The 20185-nt window shown below is 42.7% G+C and overlaps 1 protein-coding gene across 8 annotated transcripts in view; it reads left to right on the top strand.

The window, feature by feature from the left end:
- LRIG2 (leucine rich repeats and immunoglobulin like domains 2) overlaps positions 1–5277 on the top strand; it is a 66016-nt gene extending 60739 nt beyond the window's left edge. For 6 of the 8 annotated variants that reach the window (XM_061410686.1, XM_061410690.1, XM_061410725.1 and 3 more), the window contains one exon: positions 172–5277. In XM_061410686.1, coding sequence (XP_061266670.1) covers positions 172–398 — 227 coding nt within the window. In that variant the 3' untranslated portion in view covers positions 399–5277. The remainder of the gene's footprint in view (positions 1–171) is intronic. The other 2 variants (XM_061410694.1, XM_061410698.1) reach the window with 1 other exon arrangement.
- The last annotated feature ends 14908 nt before the right edge of the window (positions 5278–20185 follow it).

The following is a 20185-nucleotide window of genomic DNA, read 5'->3' as shown; positions in this document are numbered from 1 at the left end:
TTTTTTTGGTTGTTGCAAGAAAAGTGGCAAGTATACATTTGATCTTAACGTCCTTATTTAGGAATATTGGGCATCTTAATTTCTTTGAAGACTTGGGTAGAAGAAAATTAAGTCTTAGAAAATGTAAACTTGCGTTCACCACTGGTAATTATTCCTGTGTTTCATTCTCAGAAACCTTGCAGCGGCCTCTGTGGAACGTAAGCAGAGAACCAGGTATGCCTCATCCTCCTTTTCCCCAGCAGTCAGTCCTTGAGTCATCACAACTCCATCAAAACGAGGGCCTGGCAGAGAGTGATCCAGACTGTTCCACTTGCCCCACGCCCTGTCACAGGTTACACGACCACACTTTTGATTTTAGTAGGACTCGGAACGTTCACAATGGCAGTGAGGGCACATGAAACTCACTCTAGGATGCAGTTTCAGCAGACTCAGATTAATTGATTTTGTATTTACTACCTCAGTGTTCAGAAGAAACCCCAAAGTCAGCATTTGCTTTACTTACGTCTACAGTTCTATCTGACCACACCAAGGTAGGCCAGGCATTCGTTTGGCTTATACTTGATGAAGAAAGGGTAACGGCTGACAGAAATGGGTACATCTAATAGAAAATGTGCAACCCGGGCAGAGGAAGATACAGGGCAAAGTGCTTTGTGATGGTTCTACCGGGATGTGCCCAGGTGTGCATAGCCTCTTAGGAAGACTCTCCTTGCTGCTTAACACCTTGGATTGTCTCAACCTGCAGAATGACCCTGAATAAACAACGCCATTTTGTTTTGCCTTCCAAGGACGAGAAATAACTTTGGAGGCCCCTGAGAAGTGTGCCTGGGATTCTGCAGTGATTTTAAACGTATAGTTGAGAGTGGGGCTTTGATATTCAAGGTCGTCGACAGGAATCCCAGACTTGACCAACTATTACCAGGTCAAGAGTTTTGTATTCTTGTGAATCTCTCTCTCTTTTTGGGTCCCTGTCATCCAGGGGTCTCATTGTAAATATATGTGCATTTATAAATAACTTTTGTATTCATTGATCATATGTGTTGCAATGTAAATATTTTTGATATGCTAAAATTATATATATAATATCCACGTATAATATTGACAACAGCTTCTCAGACCACAGATTTTGTACAGCTTGGTTTAGTGAATCCAAAGATTTTGTTTCAAGTTTTGAATACATACTTGTTAAGAAGTATAATAAGTACAGAAGCATGGTACCTAGTGATTGCGTACACACAAACACAGTCTTGGTGTAATTAACCACTTTCTTGGTACCTAAAGATTCATGCATCTAATCATTTGTCATCTGTTTACAAGTGCCAGGTAATATAATCTTTCTAGCATAAAAAGACTTTCAAAAGACTAGTAGTCTTGTTATTGCCATATACACACAGATAAAGGAAAACTTGTTTTGGGAATATCTACTGTGAGCAAAGTACTTTGTTGATGAGGAAACCAAAGAATGCTTTTTTTCTCTGTGTGTGTGTTTGTTTTAAACAGTTTAATATCTCTTCTACTAATGCACAGTATATCTTAAGGGAATATTGCTTTGGGGAAGAACATGCAGAAACTCATAAAACTTCAGCATGGTCCTTGTTTTGTACAAGTGATTATTTAAGCCAAAACGTTTTCTTGAATTTCTGATAGGAAAAAGCTTTATGTTAACAAAAGACTTAGTGCTGTAATAAAGTGTAATGAACTAAAGCTCTTCTTTCTTTCTGCTTTCAGAAAGAAAGACTGTTGGATTCTGTCCTCTGAATTTAGTGAGGAGTAATTATGTACTAGATGAATTCAGTCACTTAAATGAAAATATCAGTTTTTAAGTTATTGTACATTTCAAGAGTTTTAAACTTTATGTAATTTCTCAGCTCTTTGCCAGGAAGTTTGGCTGAATTTCATACTAGTTTTCAATCCTAAGTTTTTGTCTCATAGGCAGCAGCACTTTTTTAGCTGTTTTATACCACCATGTCTGTCTTTTTTTTTTTTTTCTTTTTAAATAGCCTCATTCATTTTCATTTTGAACTTCTTAAGTACCACTATTTTCCTCTCCTTTCAATTTTGGATCCCTCTTCCTACTTACTAGGTTGAATTAATAGTGTAGCTTGTACTGGGCTGACTTAGAATCAAGAAACCTGATTTAGTTTTAGCTCTGCTGCTTAAAAGTTGTATAATCAAAGGCAAGTCTCTTTACTTCTCAGCCTGACTTTTTCATTTATGAAACGACGTTTTACTAGATGCTCTAAAGCCCTTTCCAGCTGTAACGTTCTATGAATCTGTGGTCCCTCCAGGAATCAAGGAGGATTATCTACTCTAATAAAAAGCTGCTTTCATGAAATATTTGTTAGAGTAGAACAGGAGTGATGCTGCTTACTCTGACTTGAGCCAGATTTATTTCCTCTATAGCAAGAGTAATGCTATAAGAACCTTTCACGAGGAGAAAAAACCTTCAGCTTCTAAAACAGTATCAGTAAACGTGAAGAATCGTGATTAGATTGAGAACTACCCTTGGTGTGTTACAGCACACCAGAGTATCCGAATCTGTTGAGAGGTATGCCACTGCTAATGTGTGACCAGTTTATGACTCACCTTTCTAATGTATTCAAGGTCATTCTTCTAATTATAGTACTCTGACTCACATTCTGAGGGACTTTCTTCAGTGAAAAAGGTGGAGTTAGAGCAAGGCTGCAAAGAGCATCAGCTGTTACATGGGAGAGGACAAAACCAGTGCTCTAGAAAACTTAAAATCTACCATCGCTGCCTCTCCTTCAGCAGTGGTCCCTCTGCTGCCACTGGTGTCAGGCTGCTCCTCTACAGCCAGGTTCTCTGTCGTGTCAGCTGGTTGAGATGTCCTCCCAGATATTGCTAGCTTTCCTAAATAAAAACACTTGCCTGAAAAACTAGTCAGGAATTTGATTAAATGGGGATAGTCTACCCCTGGTCTTAAAAATAGTAAATGTAATAAATTCTAATCTTAGGAGGTGGAATTCCTGAAATTTTCCATTATTGCATGTTTTTGACCAAGCAGATGCTCTGCTGTAAACAGGATTAGTGGCTCATCGTTGTTTCTTCCCAGCAGTGTAATGTCTGCCTGCCACCAATTTAATCAGAAATGTTGTAAGAGCAAGGCAAACAAATGCCGAGAGAAATCCTCTGTCTCCCACCCAATTACCACTTCATATCAGTAGGGATGCATAAATTCTCTTCATTTGTTTGTGCCCCTCTGAGACTGATTCTGTAAGTCTACCTTGAAGAAGAAATAATGTTTTCCTTGTACTTCAAGCTTCCCTGCCACAGAATCGACAAGTGGACCCCATGAGCTTTCTGTCGTTCAGCCTCTGATATGCTTTCCCTAGATGCAAGGGAATCTGTAGAACAGGAGGTACCAGAAACCCAGCCCAATGTGCTGTCCCCCTAATGTGCCATCTTACAATGCTCTAAATGTGTATTTTTCTGTAAAGTAAATGTTGTGTTTAAAAACAGTTGCCTTCATGTTGCCCATTGGGAGGTTTTGTAAAAGAAGCATTAAGATGTTAAGCAACTTAAGAATCTTACCCATTTTCCTAAGAAGAGGGAGAGAAAGTCTTTAGTTATGTAGAGGGTTGTCATAGGAAACAAGGATTAGATGCACTCATCTTCCATTGGACGGGTCATATCAGTGGGACAGAAGTTACAGGGAAATAGAGTATATATACCTGCCAATAATTCTATATACCCTAACACTCTAAAAATTAGATTTATCTGACAATAGGAATCATCAGCCTTTCATGGGAGAAGTATGCACAGAAGCTAAGCAATCATCTATTAAGAGCATTGGAGAAATTTCTGTACTGAAATGGAATATGGACAAGATGACCTAAACCCTGTTTCAGTTTTATCATTGGAATTCTCCAGAAGCAGTCAGACAATCTAAAATCTTCACCCTAGAGAATCCTTTGTATACAGTAAGTTTACTGTATAATTAAAAAATTTATTTTTAACTAAAAGATTATGTTCTTTGGTTGACAAAAGGAGCCTGTTCTGTGTTAATAATGGCAAACATGAAACTGGGCTTATTCTTTTGAGAAAATCTATAATGTTCCTAACCCAAATGGCATTACCATAATAAAAAATGTTACAGCGTATAACCCTTTTACTCTTTAATTTTTATTCCTGTTTCTTTTTTTTTTTACTCCCCATCCACCACCATTTCTTTTTTTGTCAGTGGGACTCCATGGGAATGGGAATGGGATTGTGCTGTTCAGTTTTGTAGCCAGTGTTTTACCCAAGTGTGTTGTGGCCTCTTCTAATCATGTTAATAGCCCCAGAAATGCCAGAAGAGTGGCGAAGTAACAGAGGTAAATTGGCTGTCATTTTATGCTACATCTTCCATTTCTTACGTTGCTTCTGATGCAAATTATAGAAGTAATTGTGAAGCAATTGGACCTCAGAAAGTTGAGTTAAGATTGCTAGGCAACCTGTTAGTAACGTTTCATTTTTCCATTACGTGGTCTCTTTCCTAGTTCAGTGTGGCAGATGCTTTTCCCTCTTGCTTCTAACCTAAAAATTTTATTTGGAGTACAGTCTAAGTCAACATCAGTTAAGCTTAATTTTCTTCCTTCTTTCTCTCTCTTTCCTTTCTCCTTCCCTTCCTTCCTTCCTTTCCTCAGTTCCTTTTACAGCTGCTTGGTTTGTTGACAAAAGTAACATGTTCTGAATTGAGATATGTTACAAACTTCTCTTAACAACACCTGAAAGCCCATGAATCACCTGGAGATTTTGTGGGTAGTGAGGGACGTGTGTGTGTGTGTTTGCATGCACGTGTGCATGTGTGAGGAGTGATACTTGGACCTGCTCCCTCAAGGTTGTATGTTGAGTGTTTCCTAGCAGTTCTGATAATCTCTACCAACAGGTGGGGTGAAGGTAAAGAAACAGCTTGATTTGAACCTGTTTGCAAATGTAAGGAGTAAAGTGATCTTTGTCAGCTCTAATTGATCAGCAGGTGGTCAAGTGCTCTTTGGATATCTCTTGGCTACCTAAAGTGGCCTCTTGATCCACTGAGACACTACTTCTCCCCTCTCCTTTCCCCTTCTCCCTTTTTACCCGTCAGAGGATGTCAGTCCGAGCAGCCATGGTACTCGATGTATGTAAAGAGAATTATAAGCCAAGTTGTCGTTCAGTGTGGCCCTTCCCTAGTATCTATTTATATTTTCTCACACATGAGAATGTATATTTTATAAAGCATGTGTTTGTCTACTTGTTTGTCTACTGTAATGTCTTCAATAAAGCTAAAATACATGATGATGTTCTGGTCTTTTCTTGCCTAAAGGACAGGAATGAAATGGTGCATTTTAAAATTTGTGGTCCTTTTGAGAGGGACTCTAAGTAGCTGTACAAGTTAAAATGGGGAAAAGCCACTCTCCTGTAGTCCTGCCATGTTTAGCAGTCACACACAGCCTCCAGCCTGCCTCGGGTGCAGCCTGCACTGTGAGTTGCCCCAGGCGGGCACTGCTGGTTCTCCTCTTCCTCCTTAGGCTACCCACTGTGGTGCTGTATGCCTGGTGGATGGAAAGAAGCACATCTGACAGTTTGTTAGAAAATAAGAGTGCTGGACTTCCCTGGAGGTTCAGTGGTAAAAAGTCTGCCTGCCAATGCGGGAGACTTTAGTTGGCTTCCTAATCCAGGGAGATCCCACATGGTGCAGAGCAATTAAGCTCATATATCACAACTTCTGAGCCCGAGCTCCAGAGCCTGAGAGCCGCAACTCCTGAGCCCATGTGCCTAGAGGCTGTGCTCCACAACAAGAGGAGCCATGGCAATGAGAAGCCTGCACATTACAACTATAGAGTAGCCCCTGCTCTCTCCAACTAGAGAAAGCTGGTGTACAGCAATGAAGATCCAGGGCAACTAAAATAAGAGTGCTTTCTGCATCAAGAATTTGAAGACTGTTTTCTAATCTGGTAAATCTTTAATAAGATATTTGAAGAATGTCAGTATTCTGGTCAGCCTCCTTGCTGTACGGTTATAGGGGCTATTTCCTCTGAGTTTGTCAACTGTTTGAAGGCCGAGCTCATAATACTGATCCCATTATCACCTCTGTTGCTGTTTATTCTTTGAGGCATGTTCCACAAACATTATTTTGTTTGACTCACACAGTACTCCTAAGATGTAGATTGGGCAGAGGATTTTAATCTCTTCTTTTTTGTAGTTACCAAAAATGGCTCATTGAGATCATCAAACAGTGTTAAGAAGTTTTTAGGCAGTAGAGCCAGGATTTGAATTCAGAACTTCTGATTCATGTTCAGGATTTTTCCCACTGTGATATTTTCCAGTTCTGAAGAGTGCTTACAGTCTTCACAAACATTGGATAAAAACCTTCTGGGCATTGATCACTTTCAATATGGTCAAAGTCTAGACTGGAAATGTACAGTGGCAGCTGATTTTTACTTTATTCCTGATAGGAAAACACACTGTCATTGTCTTCTTTTATTAGGTGGAATGAAGAAAAATGCCATGATTTTTTCATTTTTTTGTCTTGAAGTGTGATATACTAGCGCCCAAGTAATAGTCCTGCTGAGTTATGAAAGGTATTTGTTTGTACTCAGCTATTTGGAAGCTTGTAACCCAGTGCTGAAGCTGTCTGTGTTGCAGGGCCAATTGCTATGACCTACATGTTTGTAAAATACACTAAGCCTTGTGTAATCAAGGCTCTATAGGGAATGTTCCATCTGCCACCTCTGCTGCTTTTTTCAGCCAATCAAGAAATCTTGAACTTTCTAAGGCCAAGTTTGGTCACTTTGTTTATTTAGGTCATAGGCCAACATCAAAGCCAGTTTCCAAAGCTCTTGACAAAAAGAGACAAGTAAAAAGCACAGTTGTTCAGTCTCTAACTCATGTCTGACTCCTCATGACCCCATGGACTGCAGCTCACCAGGCTTTCTTGGTCCTTTGCTATCCCCTGGAGTTTACTCAGACTCATGATCATTGAGTCAGTGATACTATCTAACCATCTCATCTTCTGCCACCCCCTTCTCCTTTTGCCTTCAATCTTTTTCAGCATCAGGGTCTTTTCCAATGAGTCAGCTCTTTGCATCAGGTGGCCAAAGTATTGGAGCTTCAGCATCAGTCCTTCCAATGAATATTCAGCGTTGATTTCCTTTAGGATTGACTGCTTTGATCTTCTTGCTAAGGGACTCCCAAGAGTCTTCTCCAGCACCACAATTCAAAAGCATCAATTCTATAGCACTCAGCCTTCTTTATGGTTCAACTCACATCTGTACATGACTACTGGAAAAACAATAGCTTTGACTATACGGACCTTTGTTAGCAAAGTGATATCTCTGCTTTTTAATATGCTGTCTAGGTTTGTCATAGCTTTCCTTCCAAGGAGCAAAAGTGCCTTTTCATGACTGCAGTCACCATCCACAGGTATTTTGGAGCCCAATAAAATAAAATCAGTCACTGCTTCCATTTTTTCCCCTTCTATTTGCCATGAAGTGATGGGACAGGATGCTATGATCTTAGTTTTTTGAATGTTTGCATTTTAAGCCAGCATTTTCACTCTTCTCTTTCACCCTCATCAAGAGGCTCTTTAGTTCATCTTTGCATTCTGCCATTAGAGTGGTATCATCTGCATATCTGAGGTTGTTGCTTTTTTTCTTGGCAGTCTTGATTCCAGCTTGTGATTCATCCATGTGACACTTCATATGATGAACTCTGTGTGTAAGTTAAACAGGGTAACAGTATACAGCCTTGTCTTACTCCTTTCCCAATTTTGAACCCATTAGTTGTTCCATGTAAGGTTCTAACTGTTGCTTCTTGACCTGCATACAGGTTTCTAAGGAGACAAGGAAGGTGCTCTGGTAGCATTAATCAGTTACTGCTAGGAACAAATAATGCAGTTTTAGCAAACATATTCTGCCACCCCTTTCAGGTATCATTAAGCGCTTTACATACTCAGCACTTCATCTTCACAACAGTGGTTTGAGGAGGGTTTTTTTAAATTTTATTTACTTTTGGCTGTGCTGGGTGTTCATTGCTGCTTTTTTTTTAGTTGGGGTGAGTGGGGAGTACTGTCTAGTCGTGGTGTGCAGGCTTCTCACTGTGGTGGCTTCTCTTGCTCTAGACACGCAGGCTTCAGTAGTTGTGTTTCACGGGCTCCAGAGCACAGACTCCTTAGTTATGGCATATGGGGCTCAGCTGCCCCACAGCAGAAGGGATCTTTCTGGACCCTTGCATTACAAGGCAGATTCTTAACCACTGGACCACCAGGGAAGCCCTGCAGGAGGTTTTCACAGATGTTGAAACAAGAAACTTAGCCAAATTCACATAATTAACATGCAATAGAAGCAGGAGTTAAAATGAGCTTCATGATTTCAAAGCACAGGTTCTTACCCCATGCCTAGAAAGGAAAAAATGAACTTTTTATCAAGGCCTTACTTTGTCATTTAGTCTTTGTTATGGGCTGAATTCTGTGCCCCACCTCCCTACCCCCCCAGATTCACATGTTGAAGCCCTAATCTCCAGTACCCCAGAATGTGACTGTGTAAGATCTTCAAGAGTAATTAAAGTGAAGTCCTTAGCGTAGGCCCTAATCCAATGTAACTGGTGTCTAACAAGAAGAAATCTGGGCACCAGACTTGCAAGTGCACAAAGAAAAACCACGTGCAAGAAGGATGCAGCGAGAAAGCAGGCCAACGAGAGGCCTCAGAAGAAACCAGACCCGCTGACATACTGACCTTGGACTTCCAGACTGCAAAATTGTGAAAAAATAAGCTGTCATTTAAGCCACCCACTCAGTGGTCTTTGGTTATAGTAGCCCCAGCAAACTAATTCAGGCTTTCAGTAACCCTGCCAGGTTGGTAGACTTACCTTACACCTCAGGCTAAGTGAATTGTGCAGTCACGTGATCCGAAGCCCATGGTCTTCTACTGAGCTGCTGCTGCTTCTCTGCTTTATCTACTGAAATGTAGAGAGACTGGAAATGAAACCGGTGAACACTGGCTGGCATGCTTGGAGTTCTGAAGTATCGCACATCGCCAACCTCACAGCGGTTGCAACAGTTACTACAGTGCTGAACGATGCTTTGCCAGAACACAAAAAAGTGACACGTGTTTACGGCATAAGTGATTGTATGTTGAGTGCCTCTGGAACCAAAATCAAGGTTTTTGAAGCATTTAGAAGTGAGTGCTTTTAAGCTTCTGTTTTATTCTTCTTTCCAAAGGAGAGGCCAGGTTTTTAAATCAATAAGTAGAATCCCATATGTGGAATGACTGGCTGCTTTTGAGTCATATGCCAGATCAAGTAGTTTAATTTTTGTCTTTTTTAAATGTGCCATCAAAGGCTGTGTGAATTCCTCTCTTTCAAAAACAGTAGGCATGTGGTTAAGGTCGGCAGTGCTAGAGGCTAGCTTGAATTATTTATTCTTCTGGGCAAGCTCCAGAGACAAGTGCATGAGTATATGTTCCATGCTAGGAACAATTAGTGCAGAGAAGAAATACAATTATCATCAAACTGAATTACTGCTTCCAGGGCCCTGTTTTCATATGAGTAATCTGGAGGTGGCATGGGGACCACACAGATGAGCTCTTACTGAAAAGGAACTTCAGGTTACGACTCAAGTGTGTAATGTTGAGGACTTTGGACTTTTGGAGAAGCGCAGAATAAATCACAATGAGTTGCAGGTTTGGGGAAAAAGCAATGCATCCTGTTGGCTGGAGTTTTACCTCCCGGGCCTCACTCCTCCACAAGCACCAGTTTTGTCTGGCCCTTTAGTCACCTGTCTAACCTGTGAATATGTACCATTTTTGGAAGGTCCTTTGAGGTGGAAAGACTTTAATACTCAAGGAGGGAAGAAGTTTGAAAACTACCTCCTTGTCTTCCCCTGTTGAAAGTCTCAATGTTTCTTCCTTTCAGCCTTAATTTAGAGAAGCCCTTAAGAACTGGCTGGGTATATTACTTTCTTAAAGGAGTCTATAAAGGCTCCCTTTGTTTACTCCCTCTGTAAACTTCCAGTTTACAGAGATGACTGGTTCATTTTCCCCAGAAGTCTTTCCTTGTGTCTAATTCAAATTCTAGCAGATGCAGGATTTGTTAGTGAAATGGCTACTGAGGGTAGTGACAGAATTTAACAATGGCATAGGTAGGGAGGGGGCAGGGGAGGGCTTGAAAAATAATAATAATAGAATGGCACAGAATTTCTTTTGTAGCTCTTGAAGGCGGAGTGGGCTTTTAGAATACCTTCGCTTGGGAAGATCCCCTGGAGGAGGGCATGAAAACTCACTCCAGTATTCTTGCCTGGAGAATCCCATGGACAGAAGAGCCTGGAGGGCTACAGTCCGTAGGTTCACAAAGAACTGGACACAACTGAAGTGACTTAGCAAGCACACCTTGGCTTAGAAAGCAAACCTGTTTCCTTTCTGTCTCCACTAAACCTCCAGTCCTGAATGTTCCCTTCCGTATTGCACATCGCACTCTTCTCTCATGCGCCAGTAAGAGAGTTTGGGCAGAAGAAGCAAAAAAACTAAACTTGTAAGTACCCCATTTGCCATCCTTGGTGGAAATACCCTCTTTCAGGCTCAGTAGAGCTGTGCTTTTCTCCAGCGACAACTGACTGGTATGTGAGGATTTCTTATGACCAACAAAATTTTAAGTTTCCCTGGGCCCTGAATTAACCATACAGTTTTAAAGTCAGTGATTTGAAGCACGTCTTTAATGTAGAACAGAGCTGTTCCAGTCCTGCCTTCACCTCTTACACATTGTGAAAGCTCAAGTCTTGTGCCTTGTTCTCATTTTCTGTAAAGTAGAAAGGATCATGCCTACCATATCTGGTTGTTGTGAGGAGGTAATGCATTTAAAGTACTAAGCACAGTTCCCAGCAAACTGTGGGGAAAACTTCAGCTATTAGCTATTGTTATGGGCACCCAAGAACACTCCCCGCCCCTCCCCTCCTCTCCTGTCCCTGCTCTCCCCATCCCATCTCCATCCCATCTGAAACAGCTCAAGATAAGGAATGTCAGGTGTTCCCTCAAGAGTCATTTCAAGGGTATCCCTAGAGATTTGGGTTCCTAGTTGGATTTTATTTAGAAACAAGATACAATCTCCTGAATCTATGGTTAAATGAAAAAGTGGCTTTAGCTACAAATCAAATGGACTGACATTCTGATCAGCTGTGCCACACGCTGACCTTGTGATCTTGGAAAGTAGCTTAACTGCTGGGTCTTGATATCATCTGCCAAGAGAGCATTTGGAACGCCATCAGATGCTCTCAGAGGCCCCATTCCAGCTCTGAAACACTGGTTTTTCTGGGCACAGAGACCCATCCTCACCACTGTCCCTATTGTGTCTTCGTTTCTTCCAGTTACTGTTCAGTGGTTCTTCATTCTTGGCTAGGGCTGCAAGGTTTGGGCCTGGCCTGCTGAGATAGCAAGCTAAAGGCTTCAGGTTTTGTCCCCTTGCATCCAGCTGGCCCCACCCAGTCTCCTAGCCCCAGGAGGGAACTCACTTTATCAGAGAATAATAATTACAACACTTGCATGGGATTTTATAGGGGGCAAAGAACCTGTCTAGCTTAAATGAAAGGAATGAAGTGGGAACCAACATCTAAAGAAGTCTTTTTGTTGGAGAAATACATAGGAGGCAAAGAACCTGTCTAGCTTAAATGAAAGGAATGAAGTGGGAACCAACGTGTAAAGAAGTCTTTTTGTTGGAGAAATATTGATCCTCCCAGAAAGTGTGTTGTATGAACTGACCTCCAGTGACCCTGAATGAGGGTCTACAAATTCCACTTACTGTGTAGTACTAATGACTGTAAGAATTCTTACAACAATCTATGGCAGACTGAATTGTTTTTCATAACATTCTTTTCAGTACTTAATACGTTGACTTCATGCCAAGAGAGATGCTGACCTTGGGAGAACTGGAAGCAGAACACTTGAGTTCGAATCTTGGCTACTTCACTTATAGGAAAATTATGCAGTTTCTTTTAGCCTCCGTTTCTTTCTCTGAAAGACAGCAATGATAATGATACTACTCATCTCAAGATCTCACGTCAAGATTGCTGTGAGCACTGAGTGAATTGTTGCTACCAGGAGAAGCAAACTGGACTTACTAGATACAGGGTGTGTGTGTGTTCAGTTGCCCAGTCATGTCCAACTCTTTATGACCCTGTGACTGTAGCTCACCAAGATCCTCTGTCCATGGAATTGTCCAGGCAAGAATACTGGAGTGGGTTGCCATTACCTCCTCCAGGGGATCTTCCTGACCCAGAGGATTGAACCCAAGTCTTTTGCATCTCCTGCACTGGTAGGCAGATTTTTAACCACTGTACCACCTGGGAATTTAGTTCATCCACCTTAGTTGAGAGTATAGGTGAAGGGAAATGGCAACTTCACTTCCTCTGGCCCCTTTGGCCAGTCAGTGGACTGCACTTTATCCATGACAAACAGCTATAGCTTTTTAAAAATAGATTCGAAACATCATTCTAGTTTACCTAAGGCTCTTCAGGGTTTACCCCATGTTTGAATTGTCCTTGGTGTGAAGAACAACCAGAAGCTGCCTGCAGGCAAAGAGGTATTGTCTCTGTGGGCATCCATGGATACTGCACATAGTGCTATCTCCAAGCAGCTTGAACTAGGACACTTTGATGGATAATGGGAGCTTGGATATTTTATGTATCTTGTTTTCCAATTATGCTTGAGTTCAAAAAGCTTAGTAGTAGGAAACTAAATTGCAGGTCTGGCAAAAGATTGAAGAGAAAAACCTAAAGTAAGAGTGTTTAAAAAAGGGATCCTTGCTCAGTTTGGGAGCTTTGGCTTACTTTTCTTGATACTCTACTACCATCTGGCTTGGATTTTCTTCAGGAAAAAAAAAAACAAAAAAACTCTGTGCTGATTTTGAAGTATTGGCTTATCTTTGATGCCTCTGTAGATTCATCCAGCTACTTCTGAATAAATGGCCCACGATAAATGTGTGTTCATGCTCTGCATAGGGTAGCTGATCCCAGAAATATAAGCAGCATCAGCAAACTCTCCCTAAGAGGCGGGCTATTCCGCTGAAAAACTATTTTCCCAAGCTTGACAGAGAGTCTAAACTTTGGGGTAGGAGAAGAGGAGCAGATGGACTGGGGTCTAGGCTGCAGGGCAAACTGGAGGGTTTTCTTGGCCTGTTTGCTCTTTGGATCTAGAGTTTACAGTATGTGAGATACAGTGACATTCTCACACTGGTCCCTAGTCATAGAGGAAACCCTGTCCAGTGAGAAGCTGAGACATTTCAGCCCTTGACTATCTCATCAGCAAGTGACAGGGGGCCTGGTGGAGGAATGATGGGGTCCTCTTACCTGTCACCTGCCGTTTTCTTGCCTTTTAGTCCTTTGAACATTTCTTTTCCACGTTTTCTGGGCCAAGGCAAATGGTGAGACGAACCCACACAATCGTTTGAGCTAGCGCTGACCTCTAGGTGGCGCATTAGCACAGAGAATGGTAGTAACTGGCATTGCCTAGGGCTTGTGTTTCTTGGGGATATTCATTATATAAGGGGATTCGTGGGAATTGGGCTTCATGGGCTGCACAATAGACGGGTGACCTGGCTTTTGTCACGTTCAAGCTACGACCCAGAAGACATCGTGGGTGGCGCAGTGCCACAAAATCACCTAGTCCCTGGCAACATCACACAGGTTTAGGTTCCTGCCTGGCAGAGCCCAGAGAAGCTTGGCCAGGTTGCAGGGTTTGGGCTCAGCCTGCTGGGACAGAGACTCAAGGGCTTCAGGTTTGGTCCCCTTGCATCCAGGAGGCCTCACGCAGGTCCGCAGCCCCAGACTGAGCACTCTTGGTCAGCTGCCTGCCCACGGTCTCCAGACACTGCAGACAGTTCCTGGGTTACATCCCTTCCCTCCTCCCTGCGCACCTCATTCTCCCCCTCTGTTGTTTACCAAGCGCTTTCCGCGGTGTGATCTCATTTGCTGCTCACTGACTCCCAGGGAGGAGGGGCAGGGTGCGGCCCTCCAGAGTGGGGCCTTCCCTAAGACCCCTTTCCCTGTCTGTCTCTGCCAGTAAATAGACCTTTGGGGGCCAACTACTGAATCCAACTTGGTGATTTCAGAGTTTAGCATGTGGTACTTGGCACAGAGAGGTGCTCAAAATTGTTTACTGAATGAATAAATGTTTACAGTTGAAGAAACCAAATCAAGGGACAGTAGGTAGTGTAGAGTCCAGTGCAGAGAGCAGGGTTTCAGGCTTCTAGGACCAGCAACATTGCTGCACTACTAATTACATCACATGTTTTTCTAGTAAAAAATATAGGTTGCTTTTACAGGGACCCATGCAGATCTGTCTCCATGTCTGGCGTTAAAGAACATGAACACTATAATCTGGCTCAGGCCCTGGAGCCCCAGTCGACCATCTGTCAAGGGCACACCAGCAGATCTGAGTGAGTCTAGGGGAGTGACTGGCCCTCGTGTGTCCTTCCTTAGGAGCGTGAGGGCATGCTAGGCACTCTGAACTTCCCATCTATCAAAACCCTTCTATCAGGAATTCCCTGGCAGTCCAATGGTTAGAACTCCACTCTCTTACTTTGGAGGGCCGAGATTCATTCCTTGGCTGGGGAACTAAGATTCTGTAAGTTGCACAGCACAGCCAAAACAAACAAACAACAACAAAACAAAACAAAAACACCTATTTTTGGCTGTGTCAGGTCTTAGTTGAGGCACATGGGGTCTTTGTTCTGTCATGAGAGATCTTTCATTGCGGCACACGGGCTCTCTAGTTGTGGCCAATGTGTGGGCTTAGTTGCTCCATAGTATGTGGAATTTTAGTTCCCAGACCAGGGATCAAACCGGTGCCCCCTGTATCGCAGGACGAATTCTTTACTGGGAAACCAGGGAAGTCCCCAAAACTTCTATCTCTGACTGACAGAATATCTTTGGGTCAAAAACCCCATCCAGTTATTATCCACCCTATCCCACTCCAATCCATGAATTAACACTTTCTTTGTTGTTTAAATGTCCATATTTCAGGTAGTTTAGGAGTCTACAATGAGAGCTACATAAGTTCAAGTCCCGACTCCACCACCTTCTTCCTAGTTGCTGACCTTGGGCAAGTCATTTAACCTCTTGTGCCTCTGTTTCTCATCTTTGGAGTGATGATAATGAGATATTTAATTCAGAGTATTATTGTGGGGATTTAGAGAGTTAATATGTATAGAACAATTTAACAGTCCCAGGTAATAATTAAAGGCTAGAAAGTATTCTGCTGACCTCTCTCAGTTGTATTCTGGATTTGAGACTGTTTTGTATTCACCCTATGTTCACCTCTTCATGATTTTGTGGAATCCCTGGAATTCCTGCGTTCTAGCTGCCAGGCTCTCAATTTGCTCCCACTCAGTTACAGCTCCTTTGAGATCTAAAGAAGAGAGAACGTAACTTGAAATGCACTTTTCTGCTGATCTGCGCAGTCTATTATCTTTGTCTCGACAGAGCCTCCCCTGGTGACTCCTGTTTGCAGTCCAAATGCTTTCCATAGCGGGGCTCACCCGATAGCACATAGTAGTAGTTTAATCAGCGCTTGTGGCAGGAGGACAGGCAGGAAGAGACCATACAGAGGATAGCATTAGTACCCAGTAGTTTATATGGACAAGGTCCCTGTGGAATTGACACTTGTCCCCTAAGACCTACTGACTAAGCATGAAAATCACCAAGGAAATGTGATCAGCTTGGAGGAGAAGGAGGGGGTGGAGGAGAGAGAAGAAACTGGAGCAGCCTGCTATCTGACCAAAGATATCGGTGTTTCCAATGATGATTTTTCCATTGGTTCAGGCCAAATTGAAAACCTTGCCACTGCTCAGGGACATCAAAGGCATCTCCAATTGTTCTCTGCCCCAGAGATTCATCTTTCTAGAGGTAGTTTATTATTTGTTTCATAGCCTCTCAGGTGCTACTTTTAATCAAAGAGACCAGCCAGCTCACCAGACATTTCTGTGGGTCTTGGCAGGAGGAGAGGGGAAGTAGACAATGCCCCAAGACAGTTCTTAGTTGAAGCCCTTCTGACCTTGGCAATCTTATTTCAATTCTTATGCCAAATGAGACTTCTAATAGAGCCTCCCCCACAGCCCAGATCCTCCAGCCTCAAAGACTGGAGTAGATAGAATGTAACTAGAGACTACTCTAGTTTAAGTTTCCATAAGAGAGTTGAAACTGAAACTCATCAGAGCTTTTCTAGTAAACACATTAGCCATTTAATCAACTAGGTCGTTGATGGTAAGTAGGACTGTCTCAACTGGCAAGCCAACTTTGGTTGATGGATAATACCTGCTTGGGGAAGAGTGTTGAAAAGTCTGAATCTACATCATCACATGTGGGGCTTGGGAGCAAGTTCTGTGATCAGTCAACAGCATCCATTGTAGATGTGGGAAAGGGGAGTAACCCCAAGAGAGATAGGTATGTACCTGCTAAAATTTTTCATTAGAAGAGGAGGCTGTTTATTTGGAAGTTGGAAAAACAAAAATGGTGGAATGGTCACCTATGCTCATGTAAGTAAATCAAGATGGACCTTGAGAAATTCAACTCTGGGGGGAAATGTAGTACCAGCTCAAGAAGGAAGGCATAGGAGGAATAAGTATGGGGACAGAATAATGTTCTGGCTTCATGTCTTTGTAGAATCTTGATGGTATTCAAAAGCAGCCAGATGGAGAGAAACCTGTCATGTCAGATGGCGTGACAACCTTAGCAGTTGTTCTGAGTTGGAGTTCAAGACCTGGGCAGACCCCAGAGTCAAGCTATTGATAAGCAGGTGGAAGCGCGTAGGGAGTGTTTCCCAAATTGAGTTCCATGAATCACTTGGTATCTATGAGCTGTTATCAGTATTTTGCCACAAAAAACAGGCAGTAGTGGGGAAATGGAGTTCCACAGTATTCAAGTCTGGGGAACTTTCTGTCAAAAATAGTCAAGATAGTCAATGGTAGCCCAAGAGGACTCTTGGCCAGAGGGGTGTTATGGAAGAGAAATGCAATTAGCTGTAAAAGCAAAAATGTGGCTTGGTTTTGAATCGGAAAGGCCTTGAATGATTGGCTGAATTAAGGTTTGATTGGTAGGCATTGAGGAGAGTGGGTGGGACATGTAATGCAATCAAAATTGGGGTTAGGAAAATAACTCCTGGTGCCATGAAGGAGAGATTGAAGACTGGGGAGACTGAAGGGCAGAAGATTAGCTGAGAAGCTGTTATATGGTCCAAACAAAAAGAATTAACAGCCTATAAACTAGGACATCAAGAACGGAGAGAAAGGGCCCGAATCAAGATCCATCTCCCCAGTAGTATTGTTAGGACCAGGCTGACTTCAAGCAGCACTCAAGGTCGTGCAGGGTGTGGTGAAGAGCACCAACTAGCCCTGCTCTGCAACTGTGGGAACAAAATCTGTAGGGTGGGAGGCAGATTGCCAAGACAGAATGTTTGATTAGACAGAAAGTATAACTTCTCACCTCTGGGGATGGTTAAACCCTGGGAGAGCACCAAGGGCACTAGCCTTATTCTTCTGGAACTCTCTCACAGGCAAGTGGCCACTCGCTCCGGGCCCCTAAGGTGTATGATCACTCCAATCTCCATTTGCTCCAGGAGTCTGTCGTTTTAATTTAGCACATGAATATTGGAAAGGGCCTTCGAGGTTATCTAGTCAATAGCTTTCCAACATGTCTTAACACCAGATTCTCCAAGGAGCTCATTAAAATGCAGATTCTCCGTCTCCCTTTCCAGACTCCCAAGTCTGGGAAAGTCCTTTCCCAAACTTGCTGTAGCCTGGGAATCTGCATTTTATGATGTCCTGAAGAGAAGCAAAAAGCAAAGGAGAAAAGGAAAGATATACCCATTTGAATGCAGAGTTCCAAAGAATAGCAAGGAGAGATAAGAAAGCCTTCCTCAGTGATCAATGCAAACAAATAGAGGAAAACAATAGAATGGGAAAGACTAGGGATCTCTTCAAGAAAATTAGAGATACCAAGGGAACATTTCATGCAAAGATGGGCTCAATAAAGGACAGAAATGGTATGAACCTAACAGAAGCAGAATATATTAAGAAGAGATGGCAAGAATACACAGAAGAACTGTACAAAAAGGATCTTCACAACCTAGATAATCACTATGGTGTGATCACTCACCTAGAGCCAGACATCCTGGAATGTGAAGTCAAGTGGGCCTTAGGAAGCATCACTATGTATAAAGCTAGTGGAGGTGATGGAATTCCAGTTGAGCTATTTTGAATCCTAAAAGATGATGCTGTGAAAGTGCTGAACTCAATATGCCAGCAAATTTGGAAAACTCAGCAGTGGCCACAGGAAAAGGTCAGTTTTTATTCCAATTCCAAAGAAAGGCAATGCCAAAGAATGCTCAAACTACCACACCATTGCACTCATCTCACACGCTAGTAAGGTAATGCTCAAAATTCTTCAAGCCAGGCTTCAGCAATACATGAACTGTGAACTTCCAGATGTTCAAGCTGGATTTAGAAAAGGCAGAGGAACCAGAGATCAAATTGCCAAGATCTGCTGGATCATTGAAAAAGCAAGAGAGTTCCAGAAAAACATTTACTTCTGCTTTATTGACCATGCCAAAGCCTTTGACTGTGTGGATCACAATAAACTGTGGAAAATTCTGAAAGAGATGGGAATACCAGACCACCTGACCTGCCTCTTGAGAAACCTATATGCAGGTCATGAAGCAACAGTTAGAACTGGACATGGAACAACAGACTGGTTCCAAATAGGAAAAGGAGTACATCAAGGCTGTATACTCTCACCCTGCTTATTTAACTTCTATGTAGAGTACATCATGAGAAACGCTGGGCTAGAAGAAGCACAAGCTGGAATCAAGATTGCTGGGAGAAATATCAATAACCTCAGATATGCAGACGACACCACCCTTATGGCAGAAAGTGAAGAACTAAAGAGCCTCTTGATGAAAGTGAAAGAGGAGAGTGAAAAAGTTGGCTTAACACTCAATGGTCAGAAAACTAAGATGGCATCCGGTCCCATCACTTCATGGCAAATAGATGGGGAAACAGTGGAAACAGTGACCGACTTTATTTTTTGGGCTCTAAAATCACTGCAGATGGTGACTGCAGCCATGAAATTAAAAGACACTTACTCCTTGGAAGGAAAGTTATGACCAACCTATATAGCATATTAAAAAGCAGAGGCATTACTTTGCCAACAAAGGTCCGTCTAGTCAAGGCTATGGTGTTTCCAGTAGTCATGTATGGATGTGAAAGTTGGAGTATAAAAAAAGCTGAGTGCAGAAGAATTGATGCTTTTGAACTGTGGTGTAGGAGATGACTCTTGAGAGTCCCTTGGACTGCAAGGAGATCCAACCAGTCCATCCTAAAGGAAATCAGTCCTGAATATTCATTGGAAGGACTGATGCTAAAGCTGAAACTCCAATACTTTGGCCACCTGATGCGAAGAGATGACTCGTTTGAAAAGACCCTGATGCTGGGAAAGATTGAGGGCGGGAGGAGAAGGGGACAACAGAGGATGAGATGGTTGGATGGCATCACCGACTCAATGGACATGAGTTTGGGTAAACTCTGGGAGTTGATGATGGACAGGGAGGCCTGGCGTGCTGAGGTTCATGGGGTTGCAAAGAGTCGGACATGAGTGAGCAACTGAACTGAACTGAAATGATGTGGATGCATGGTCAAAGTCAGGAATTACTGAGTCCCTTCTCTTCATTTTGCAGGTGAGTAACTGAGGCCCAGACTAGAGCAAGGATGTGCCCAAGGCCCTAGGCCCTGGCACCAGGGCACTAGTTAAGTGGCAGGTCTGGACTAGTGCTCCATGCTTAGGGCTCCTCCAGTGTATCATGAACTAGTACTTGGTCCCATAGCTTGTCTCCAGGCTGAGGGCTACACAATGATTCAAAGGTTCAGAAATCTTTTCGTGTCACCTCCCTGCACTGTGAGCCCCGCCAGGAGATATATTGCTTGAATCTAGGCTATACACAGAAGAGTGCTGAGGGCAAAAATAAAAATAATAGTAATAGTAGTGAACATTTACTGTATGTCAGGCACTGTATCTGTAAGAACTTCATGTGTAGAACTCTTAATCGTCACAATAACCCCATGAGTCAATATTATGCCCATTTTACAGAAGAGGAAACTGAGGCACAGCAAGGTTAAGAGGGGAAGGAGCTGCTTTCACCGCATCCTGTTCAGGTGACTGTGTTCCTTTGCCTTG

This window comes from Bos javanicus, chromosome 3 (assembly GCF_032452875.1).
Source record: "Bos javanicus breed banteng chromosome 3, ARS-OSU_banteng_1.0, whole genome shotgun sequence".
Taxonomy (NCBI): domain Eukaryota; kingdom Metazoa; phylum Chordata; class Mammalia; order Artiodactyla; family Bovidae; genus Bos; species Bos javanicus.
The sequence above is the reverse complement of the archived record's forward strand: the minus strand, read 5'-3'. Positions and strand labels throughout refer to the sequence as shown.